This window comes from Oncorhynchus mykiss, chromosome 18 (genome assembly GCF_013265735.2).
Source record: "Oncorhynchus mykiss isolate Arlee chromosome 18, USDA_OmykA_1.1, whole genome shotgun sequence".
Taxonomy (NCBI): Eukaryota; Metazoa; Chordata; class Actinopteri; order Salmoniformes; family Salmonidae; genus Oncorhynchus; species Oncorhynchus mykiss.
Window position 1 is genome coordinate 49,606,462 of NC_048582.1, and position 12,773 is coordinate 49,619,234.

A 12,773-nucleotide genomic window follows, 5' to 3' on the forward strand; every position below is an offset into this window, starting at 1 on the left:
ACTCTCTGTAAAACATGTTCATCCCATCCACGCAACATAATCACAAGTTATCACAAGAACTCATCAAGTCTTCTTCCGTGTTTGCTGTTGAAGCCTTCAGCGTTTGGCTACTTTGCCAAGTACTTTCAGTAAGACAATAGCTATTATGTTGTTATTGATACGCACCCAATATCAGTGGCAGGCTGTTGACTTTGACTGTTTGTAAACATACAACAGAACATGTAATCAGTGCTGAAGTCCCCATGGGGTTGTGGAAGGGTTGGGGGTCACTTCAGTTTTCATTTTAGTCAAGCCAACTGGTGAAATAAAGTTCACCCATTTGTCACTTAGGATTTTTCAATTTATGAATTAAGTAAATTCAATTCACTTCACGTCCTCAATTGAAAAATGAATAAAAAAATTAATTGACCCCAAACCTAGTTGTAATTGAGTTTATATTGTAGTTGAAATTACATGTAAAATAGAAATATTGAATTTTTTATGGTGCTTTAATATGATAATCAGGCACATTTTAAGTCAGGAAATTTTAAGTCACCAAGTTGAAGGAATGCCTAATGAGCTAATTATTATTTTGGAGGGGCTGCGGCTCTGACTTCTCTGGACCCCTCTTCCCGACAGCTAGGTCCAAAGCTTCTGAGCATATGTGGGATTCTCTACTTCATGCACAGTCTCTGCTCTACAGGTTCGACTGCCCAGAAAACAGGCTACTCTGGCGAATGGCATTTGTTTAATAAAGTTAGGTCAAAGCTGAATCATTGTCTGCAAGAGCACATAATGATAGTATTCTACATAACAGAACTGAATATAATAGCATAGTATAACGTTATGATTCTACCACAACGGATCACCCACCCAGTAGGGTAGTACTGTATAATGGCCTCATTAACAATCTACACCTCCTCTCTCAACATTCAAGGAAGTACAGCTCAGAAGTTGCCTATAGCAGGATAATGAATTAGACCCTTAGCAACTCCGGTACAACAAGGAAATCATTATATTTTTATAACGATATTAGCTTAAAGGTGTTATCTGCAATAGTTACTGCTGTTCAATGGCTATTTCTATTAATGATTTATATTCACGGAAATAGGAATTACGGATTGTAGCTATAAAAACAGAGAGAGACGTAGGGAGCAGGGACATTAGTTATGTTGGGTCTCTGAAGGGGTTGGTGTGTGTGTGTGTGTGTGTGTGTGTGTGTCACAGGTTGTTAGTGGCACCGTAATTGGGGAGGACGGGCTCGTGGTAATGGCTGGAGAGGAATGTGTGGAATGGTATTAAACATATGGTTTCTATGTGTTCATTGCCATTCCATTCGCTCCGTTCCAGCCATTATTGTGAGCCGTCCTCCCCTCAGCAGCCTCCGCTGTGTGTGTGTGTGTGTGTGTGTGTGTGTGTGTGTGTGTGTGTGTGTGTGTGTGTGTGTGTGTGTGTGTGTGTGTGTGTGTGTGTGTGTGTGTGTGTTGGGCATATTTCATGTGTGGTCATTAAGCATATTAGATGAGAGGAAATGAGAAGACAGGAAACACTGAGGAAGGGTGCATGGACACAATATAAAGAGATGATCAGAGAGATAGCAGGATTAAGTGTGTGTGTGTGTGTGTGTGACACATGCATGGTTAGAGAGATGGTTAATGGGATATTTAGATAGTCGTTGTGAGGTTCAGACTCCTGCTCACGATTTTGTGACAGAGAGAAGAGAGAGAGAATTTGAGACAAAAGGAGAGAAAGGAAAACTTCAAACTGACTCTCATTTTAGGATCCATAGTGCACCCCCTTCCCCAAACAACCACAAAGGACCAATATTTCTTATGCTTCCTAAAGATTTTCTCTGAACTGTAGGACGAGTTATTTCAAGGCACATTGGTCATTTTGAAAAACATTAATTCCACACATTTCATAGTTGAGTGTTCCCTCTTCTTTTGATCACAAACAACATAATGTGTCAAATGCTCAAACTACAGTATTATCCATGTTTTATAAATTACAAACTTATTTTATACAATGATAGGATTTAGATAAATGTAAATGTCCCTGCCTGTAACAGTGCACATAATGCATACATTAAGTAGCCTAGAAACAAATCGAGCCATAAAGATTCAGGTTCAACTTTCCTAATTCTACTATGGATTTCAAATGGTAGTTCAATCATTTTTATTGCTGCCCCTGCACTAATGCACATGTGAGATAAACAACTGACACGTTACTTTATCACTTCTGTTACCCACATGCCTGTTGTTTTCATGTCAACGTAACAATTTTTCAAGTAACTATTTGTCATAAAATAATAATAAAATCAAAAAGCAGAAGCGAAGTCGGCTTTTTGATTTTGCCGTTAAAAGTGTTTGTTTTCCATGTTATTTGACCAAGAGAAATATTTCATTTGATGTGGATGTTTTGTGTCTTTGCCCATATCTTTGCTCCTTTTGATGTAAATGTTTGAGGACAGGGTTTTGTTCTTACTGGATTATATTAGAATGATAATCGCACAGAAAGGGACAGGGCAACAACTCTTACAATTACAACTACTGAATCCTGCTAGAAACTGTTCTTAATTATACAACTACCTTTTTTTGCCAAAGTGGAGATACTTAAAATATGTTTTTTTCCCATGCTACAGACGGGTAGGGGTGGTATACAGAAGACAGCCCTATTTGGTAAAAGACCAAGTCCATATTATGGCAAGAACAGCTCAAATAAGCAAAGAGAAAAGACAGTCCATCATTACTTTAAGACATGAAGGCCAGTAAATGTGGTACATTTCAAGAACTTTGAAAGTTTCTTCAAGTGCAGTCGCAAACCCATCAAGCACTATAATGAAACTGGCTCTCATGAGGACCGCCACAGGAAAGGAAGACCCAGAGTTACCTCTGCTGCAGAAGATAAGTTCATTAGAGTTACCAGCCTCAGAAATTGCAGCCCAAATAAATGCTTCACAGAGTTCAAGTAACAGACACATCTCAACATCAACTGTTCAGATGAGAATGTGTGAATCAAGACACAAGCAAAGGACATTAGACCGGTGGAAATCTGTCCTTTGGTCTGATGAGTCCAAATTTGAGATTTTTGGTTCCAACCGCCATGTCTTTGTGATATGCAGAGTAGGTGAACGGATGATCTCTGCATGTGTGGGTCCCACTGTGAAGCATGGAGAAGGTGTGATGTTGTGAGGGTGCTTTGCTGGTGACACTGTCAGTGATTTATTTAGAATTCAAGGTGCATTTAACCAGCATGGCTACCACAGCATTCTGCAGCTATATGCCATCCCATCTGGTTTGTGCTTAGTGGGATTATAATTAGTTTTTCAACAGGACAATGACCCAACACACCCCCAGCCTGTGTAAGGGCTTCAGAATCACCTGACCTCACATTGAGATGGTTTGGGATGAGTTGGACTGCAGCACTCTCAGCACCCATACTTCCTGCGGCTATGCCTAGGCTACATAGCTTTGCACTATATGGAATTTGTATAATCACATACTTATTCACCAGGTATCCCCCTTTCCCTTTCCTTTCATGGTTCATGCCCTTTCTGAAGTAGGCTAGGACCAAACAAGTGCATGAGACTTGACTTGAGTTACAATGTAAGATGTGTTTGAATAACTATTCGATTTCAGTGTATTACAAACATTGTTACAATGTTGCAATTACCCATAGTTGATTGCAGTAGAATTAAACACCATTTGTGTTTAAAAAAAATAATTTTCTTTATCAGACTGCTTAGTTTCGTTTTTATTGAAACATAAAATGTATTGTCTTTGAAACATTTGCAGACTATAATTTTGCCCTGAGACACTAGATAGATAGATCGTGAACTAGATCGTGAACAAATCGGAGTTACTTGGACGCTTCATTTGTGATTCATAAATCAAATGAAACTTTTCATGAATTTAGAAATGTGTTTTTATCGCCAGAAAATATAGTGTATAGCGTTCTTTCGAGGGAAAAGAACGTTATGCGCTGTGAGCTCGAGCTGCCTGCCTTTCATCTTTCTGCCTGGCTCGCGCTTCTGCGCTGCTGCTGGTTGTGAGGCTCGCGCTGCACGGTGTGTGAGAATCCTGGGACTTGGTGATGTCAAACTGGTTGGGTCATTTGAAGGTTAGCTGCCTCGGATGGGTTCATAGAAAGTTCACTCGCATATATTAGGCAATTCAATCTTTCATTCTCTGTGTCCAAACTAGTAGGAAATGAGCTGCATGGAGGCAGGATAACCCATTCGTTATCCGAACGGGGAGACGTGGTTTTAAAACGCGATCTGTGATATTTATGAGAAAAATATTTTCAATACGGCGGGCTCGAGCGAGGACCGTGTTGTTAATGGCACGGGACGGGACGGTGCAAAACATTTATACGATAAACACGTTGGGACGTTACGGAGCTGACTGACACCTTTTCATTGCAACAACCGGACTCCGGAGAAAAATGGCATATCATAATTTGGGTCAATTACAAGCTTTTAGCGGTGTTGTCTGTCATAGTTCTTGATTGTTTTAGTCTAGGAAGAAGACCAAGATTTTACGTGCCAAAAAAGGGTCCGAATTTGATGGAGTTGTGTGCACTTATGTTTGCGAATCTTACCCACATCTCAAGGACCCTTTAAAGGCACACAATAACAGGGTGACTGTTGCGACTAAGGGACATCATGTTTGACTGTATGGATGTGCTAGCGGTGAGCCCGGGACAAATGTTGGATTTCTACACTTCGCGTCCCTCTTCGTGCATGCTGCAAGAAAAGGCACTGAAAGCGTGCTTCAGCGGGCTCGCTCAGAGAGACTGGCAACACCGCCGGAGCGCACAGTGTAGGTTCACTTTTGTTCCATTCCCTTTCATTTCATGTGTCTACAGCCTAGTAGCCTAATAACTGTAGCCTATCATAACAATGACATAATCAAATTATAATAGCCATGATGTGCCTGGCTTGTCCACTTGATCCCGCTATCTCTCTGATCATCTCTTTATATTGTGTTCATGCACCCTTCCTCACAGTGTTTGTTTCCTGTCTTCTCATTTCCTCTTGTCTAATATGCTTAATGACCAGACATGAAATATGCCCAACACACACACACACACACACACACACACACACACACACACACACACACACACACACTTCACTTCACTTGTGACTCCCCCACCCCCACCATTGCCTCCTAAATCACCCATAAAGAGTGTTGTAGGGTGTACCTGTCTCTGAGTGTTAAGTGACTAGTTAGAAAACTTCTTCAAGAATTAAACAACAGAAGAGAATAGATACTTTATTGGCCATTTTTTTTACAGAAATGTTCTCAAATGACTTGTAGAGCAGCTATTGCGTTAATTTGTAACAACTCACTTTTTTTTTGTCCTGTCACTGTGAACTGGCCCTGTGCTTGAAGTGTTCCTCCTAGTCCTAGCCTTGTCATATTTCATCTGTACACACTTGGTTAATACATTCTGGATGTGGAAACAGCTCCCTACAGCAGGCTGATGTATGTTCAGGTGCGATGTCTCAAATTCCACCCTACTCCCTGCATTGTGTAATTATTTTGACCAGAGCCCTATGGGGAATAGGGTGCCATTTGGGACGCAGACCTCCCTCCCTCTGCCTTGACACCTCCCTCCCTCTGCCTTGACACCTCCCTCCCTCTTCCTTGATACCTCCCTCCCTCTGCCTTGACACCTCCCTCCCTCTGCCTTGACACCTCCCTCCCTCTGCCTTGACACCTCCCTCCCTCTTCCTTGACACCTCCCTCCCTCTGCCTTGACACCTCCCTCCCTCTGCCTTGACACCTCCCTCCCTCTTCCTTGACACCTCCTTCCCTCTGCCTTGACACCTCCCTCCCTCTGCATTGACACCTCCCTCTGCCTTGACACCTCCCTCCCTCTGCCTTGACACCTCCCTCACTCTGCCTTGACACCTCCCTCCCTCTTCCTTGACACCGCCCTCCCTCTTCCTTGACACCTCCTTCCCTCTGCCTTGACACCTCCCTCCCTCTGCCTTGACACCTCCCTCCCTCTTCCTTGACACCTCCTTCCCTCTGCCTTGACACCTCCCTCCCTCTGCCTTGACACCTCCCTCCCTCTGCCTTGACACCTCCCCCCTCTGCCTTGACACCTCCCTCCCTCTGCCTTGACACCTCCCTCCCTCTGCCTTGACACCTCCCTCCCTCTGCCTTGACACTGCCCTCCCTATTCCTTGACACCTCCTTCCCTCTGCCTTGACACCTCCCTCCCTCTGCCTTGACACCTCCCTCCCTCTTCCTTGACACCTCCTTCCCTCTGCCTTGACACCTCCCTCCCTCTGCCTTGACACCTCCCTCCCTCTGCCTTGACACCTCCCCCCCTCTGCCTTGACACCTACATCCCAACACAAGAGAGATGACAGGGGGCAAATATTGCAGCTGTGATGGCACACTGTGGTATTTCATCTTAATAGAATGGGAGTTTATCAAGATTGGATTTGTTGGGCAGTGTTTTTACAGCTAATGCTGGTTTGCCTGAGGCTGATGCCGTGCAGGTGTTTGTACACATGCATATACACACACTCGCATTCAAATAAACGCATACAAGAACACACGCATACATGTAATAGTGCCAGACATGCACACAAACATGTACAGTTGGCATTGCTGATCTGATTTTAGTTGTCCTTGATGTCCTTTGTGTTTTTATTGTTTTTCTTTTTCTTTTTTCCCCTTGGTTGTTGGTGCATTGGGGGGTTCTTGGGGGTGGGGGTTCATTCTCTTGGTTGTTGGTGCATTGGGGGGTTCTTGGGGGTGGGGGTTCATTCTCTTGGTTGTTGGTGCATTGGGGGGTTCTTGGGGGTGGGGGTTCATTCTCTTGGTTGTTGGTGCATTGGGGGGTTCTTGGGGGTGGGGGTTCATTCTCTTGGTTGTTGGTGCATTGGGGGGTTCTTGGGGGTGGGGAATGGAATTAATTGTATTTTTATAGATGTTTTTTCTTCTGGGAGGGACTGTGGGAGGAGGGGTCTCGAATGGTTGAGGGACTGCTATTGGGGAACTGTGCGGAGATCTTGGATCATTGACCCTGGATGTTTCTGTGTGTCGCTCTGAATGGGAATCTGTTGGATGACTGGTGTGGTGTAGTTGTTGAGCAGCTTCACTGCAAGCATATTGTATGTTTCGGATATTCAATTAAAAAAAAGAATACAAAAAATGATTGGATTTGTTTTCAAATTCATTGTGGGTCTGTGTAATCTGAGATAAATATGTGTCTCTGAAATGGTTTCTCACTCACAATTCAATTCAAAGGGCTTTATTGGCATGGGAAACATATGTTAACATTGCCAAAGCAAGTGAAATAGATAATAAACAAAAGTAAAATAAACAATAAAAAATGAACTCTCTCTGTTTCTCTCTCTCTCTCTCTCTGACACTGAATTAGTTAAATGTCCTTTTCAAAAAGGTTAGCCGGCTACATTTGGAAAATGTCAAACCTGTGCATTCTGAACGGCCTGTTCCAAGGCTATAGACAGACCTGTTTTATACAGTCTGTGAGAGACCCTTTTTTTCCGACAAGAATGATGGCACACAGCACACACTCTCTTTATACACTTCCTATACAGAACATTGCTAAAAAAGCATTTTTTTTACACACTGACTCACAGAAGTTGGCTAGCCTGTCTATCCTATCACACATTCAAGTCGGTGGTTTGCAGCTAGATAATAACCTTAGGTTATGAAATACTTAGCTTATCTCTGTGTGTTTGCCTGAGCCCCCTTCAAAAAGCACGATCTCCGGCAAGTCAAGTGTTTGTTAATGCTCTCTCCCTGGCCCGGCCCCTACACTTGATTTATTTTGATAGTTTAACGACCAGAGAGCAGATAATGTTAAGCTGCCATGCTGTCTGTCACTTCACAACACTTCCCAGGACGTGTTTGCTAGAGGCACAAATCACAGCGAAGTGGCCCTTATCAGTAGCAGCAAAAGTGGAAAGGGTGGCTACTTCTTCTCACCCCATTTCACTGCGCTCCTACAGGAGGCTACTCTCTCCATTGTTTTAACTAAGCAATTCATCTCAAGAATATGAATAGCCTCTCTTTATTTGTTTAATTAGATTTGTTTTGAATTTTGTATTTTTATGCCATATCAAATATTGCTAATTTGTTTATCTGGCAAAGCAGATTTAATCCCACATAAAATATATTCCTATTTATAAAACAATAATCACTGTAATAATACATCATGAATGAAATTATAATAAATCAATACATCATATTTCAAATAATACCCATCATTTACAATTTTTCTTCATTTTAAATGGTTTGTAGATGCAAATTTCAGTTCTACATTTGCACCATCTAATTTGTCTGCAGTGAAAACCGTAGGTATGGCTTTGCTTTCATGACATTGTTGTTAAATCCTCATATTTCAGTTTCAACCTCATTTTGATCATCTCAATTGATGGTTTAGCTGAACTGTTATATGTGCAGACTGCTTAAATCGTATGAAAGGTTTGTGTGTGTGTGTTTGCCTTTGTGTGTGTGTGTTTGTCTGAACACCTTACATGAGAGAGAACAGAGAATGCAATAAGGGTATTCCATGGATTTATAATATTCTCCAGGTGTAGTAGCTAGGGCAGTGTACCATTTGTCATTGATAAGACTTATCTGTGGTGTGATCACTAATAGAAAAGGTCATAAGTGAGTGTGTGCGTACGCGTGTGTGTGTGTGCTACGTAATTAAATCATCTTGAACATTAAAGTATAAGTAACTCATCGTGTTCATTAATCACCACACACAAGGTGCATTTGATTAGCATTTCAATGCAATTAGAAAACCATTTGCCATTCATGCACAGAGGGTGTGTGTGTGTGTGTGTGTGTGTGTGTGTGTGTGTGTGTGTGTTGCAAATTACCCTGATAACAGACTCGCTTGAATTCATCACCAAGGCAATGGAGCGAAACAAGATAGAACCGATTGTGATTTTCTTTTATCTCCCCCACTATTTCATATGCATAGACTGCACATTAGCCTTGTGGCATTGGACTCGTCTTGCAACACTTTGCCCTCGCTCATCTTTAAATAAGGACCAGTTAAAATTGTACTTTGATTTGAAGAGCTTCCCAAAGAGGTCCTTGAAACTTTGGTTTTTATTAATTAAATGTATTCAGTACAATGGAACCCACAAGGATTTAAATGAAATCTATTCACTATGAGCTGCGCTTCATACACGCACACTTGTGCAGGCATGCACAAGCACATACACACACACACACACACACACACACACACATACACACACACACACACACACACACACACACACACACACACACACACACGTACACACACACGCACGCACACACACGTACACACACACGCACACTTGTGCAGGCATGCACGAGCACAAACACACACACACATACACACACACTTGCGCAGACATGCGCAAGCAGGTGCGCACACACAAGCCTTATTTTAGAATGAGCGGGAATACTAATTGTTGTGTGAAGGATACAATGAGAAGGGGTTGGTGTGCATGTGCATTTGTGTGTGTGTGTTAACGTAGAGGGATCAGTGGCATTGTGTTGAACATGAGATGATGAATACAGAAGTGATATTATGATGTGCAATGCATGCTCTAAAAACATAGACACACATAGAAATCTTTGCAAAATATATAGCTTAGTTTTATATTAAGGACATTGTTATTTTTATTGGTTGGTTTTACATCATATAATAGACATCCAGGACAGTAATGTACAGCTAGCTATTCGTTACCATAGGTACTACTGTATTATGTATAGGCCTATAGATTTCAAGGTTATTGCAAAATGCCATTACATTTTTCGATTAACTGAAAATAACAATATGAGTATAATCTTTGAGAAACTTGAGAATAGTGTAAGTATTCAGTCCTTTGAAAGGAATAGTAGCCATAGAATTCTAACAGGTCACGACAGTACAGTATGACTGTTTTCTTTTTCTGTCATCGATATTGATGTGGCTTTGGAAGCTGTGATCCCAAGGCCTTTCGGGACTTGAATGCCGAGGAAACATTCAAACCATTCACACGTTCACTTAAAGTGTCTAAGGGCTAGCCATTGTCAAGTAAGTAAAGCACAATATTGATGGTACAAAAACGTGTTCAGATATCGCTACGGAGGTTAGTTGTTCTCCCATCCTACTGTCCTCTTATTCTTCTAGTGAAGTAGGTTATACAATGAATTGCTGATTTGTATTGCATGGACTGTATATGACTCGGGCAGGCATAATAGTTCCTAAAGATTGTGTGTGTGTGTGTGTCTTTGTGTTTGTGGGTGTGTTTGCGTGTTTGTGTGTGTATGTGTGTGCGCACTCACGTGTTTGTGTGTGTGCCTGCCTGCCTACTTAAGTGCGTATATTGTGTGTGTGTACACGTGTGTGCTTCCATACACATGTATCAACAGTCTCATGTTTTCTCTGCAGTTTCATCCGTGTAGCTGAACAACAACATATACACATCTGTCCAATGCCATGTTCTCCCTTTGTTGTAAACAGTGAGCAGACAGTCAGACCATGCTTCACATAACATTGTGATATAATATACAACTACAGCCTGTCATATGTATTCATTAGGCCCTGTCCCTGTTTTTCTCTTAATGTGATTCAGATAGGGACATGAAAGACCATGGTACAGCGTTCACACCAAGCTGATTCAACGGGCATGTGAAACGCTGTTGGACGGGGATGGAGGGATGGGGGGATAAAATGGAGGGCAGCAACTATGAAACGAAAGGGAAGCTGTTGGATGCTGGGTTGTGTTGAATGGAGATGAGTAGGGAGTTTTACTGGACCCCCGATTTGAGACAGGAGGGACCACACTCAGCACCACATTCAGCACGCCAGCGACAGGGACAGATGCTGCAGTGCTGGAACACCACACCACTGCCTGCTGGTTCCAGATCTGTCAGGCCATTCTCAATGTTTGGCACTGACAATGACCATAGGAATTGGCTACACAGCACAAACAGATCTGGGGCCATGCTATGCCACCCAAGGGGCCAGGGTTCCGGTTTGGAAGCACGGTTTCGACTGATCCTACGGTACTGCAGTTTAACTGACATCCGGCCCAGAAAGACAATTTCCATAGACATCCCCTTAGAGAAGTCAAATTTGAACATTTCTAATAAGTCACTTTAGTCGTCACCTTTGTGCACAAAACATCCATCTAATTATTCATATAATTGTCGCTGAGGACGTTTTTTTTAAATGGGATATTGGCATTTTATATTCATCCAATCTCTGCCATGATGACATGATGACATTGTCGCTGCTCGTGCTGCTCCCTGTGTGCACTCAGTGTAGTGCATGTGAAGCTGGGCCATGTAAACATTATGGAACCCAGATATACGGCGTAGACGGTCCATGAATCGTAGATTACTTTGAAAAATGGTCGGACATCTTGGATGCAGTTCACTAACTCTCCCGAGGAAGAAACTCCCATTATTCTTGAAGAGGGCTGAGAGAAGGCTGAGAGGAGGCTGAGAGAAGGCTGGGAGGCTGAGAGAAGGCTGGGAGGCTGAGAGGAGGCTGGGAGAAGGCTGGGAGGCTGAGAGAAGGCTGGGAGGCTGAGAGAAGACTGGGAGGCTGAGAGAAGACTGGGAGGCTAAGAGGATGCTGAGAGAAGGCTGGGAGGCTGAGAGAAGACTGGGAGGCTGAGAGGATGCTGAGAGAAGGCTGGGAGGCTGAGAGAAGGCTGGGAGGCTGCTTTTATTTTATTTCACTCTGACATGATGGATGGTGACTCACTTTTATATGGCTGCTAAAAATGAAACAATTAGCAATTAATTAATTTTGACATTTGTGACCGACCGGCTCAATTTGGTTTTATTCAACAAAATTTGAAGTTGTGTTTTTTCTTACATTGGATCAAAGTAGAGACTCAGAGCTACAAAATGGTAAATCATACACTGCTGTTGAGTAACAATGGGAAAGTAATTCTGCTTTGAAAGTTGATCAACTTGTAACCTCACTTTTGAGAAAATGGCCTTTGAAATATTTGGGACCTACAAGAGAGCTTTTCATTCACACCCATTTTAACCCCACCCATCTCTTTAAGGATTCACATGTGAGGAGGCCATGTACTAAACAACCAAAGATTTCAAGACTAAAGGCTGGTTTATACTGCGTAAATTTAATCTGGAGTGCCAGAGTGTGCTCGGGCATTCATAAATTCAGATCGTTGTCAGATAGTCCGTTTGTAAATTCAGAGCGTTTCACTCTCTGAGCATTCAGAGTGCACACTGGACTATTTCGCAGAGAAGTAGGGTTGATCCGAGCGTTCTGACCTAACAACAGCAGTCAAGCACCCAAACTAACTGGCTAACGTTGGCTAGCTGGCTAGCTACTTCCAGACACAAATGAGAGAACAGCTCACTCTGACCATTTTACTCGCCCTAGCAGAGCTGGTAAGGCTGTTATGTTATCCAGAGTGTTGGTGACTGCAACTGTGCTGCTGGCAAACATTTTATTACACATTTTTGACAACGTTTACTGACACAGGCCTTATTCAACTGGTGTTGAGTGGTCGTAAATTCATCAGTTCCTAAGCCAGGCCTTTTATCCTTTGCTCCAACAAGAAAGCCCACCACCTGGATTCAGTCCTATGTAGCAACATTTGAAATGTTTTTTTTTACATTGGATAAAGGTTGACTGAGGGCTAGAAAATAGCAAACAACCAAATATTTCAAGACTAAAAGTGGTAAATAAGGGAAAACTCCAGGTAAAAATATACTTGATCTATTCCTTGGCCTATATCCTAATCTGACTTTGGTGCAGGTCATGTTGTT

The 12,773-nt window shown here is 42.5% G+C and overlaps 1 protein-coding gene across 1 annotated transcript in view; it reads left to right on the forward strand.

The window, feature by feature from the left end:
- Window positions 1-4,045: 4,045 nt before the first annotated feature.
- The window catches only part of LOC110496841 (retinoic acid receptor beta), a 156,957-nt gene continuing 148,229 nt past the window's right edge, over window positions 4,046-12,773 (forward strand). The window contains exon 1 of the mRNA XM_036953008.1: window positions 4,046-4,799. Coding sequence (XP_036808903.1) covers window positions 4,643-4,799 — 157 coding nt within the window. The 5' untranslated portion in view covers window positions 4,046-4,642. The remainder of the gene's footprint in view (window positions 4,800-12,773) is intronic.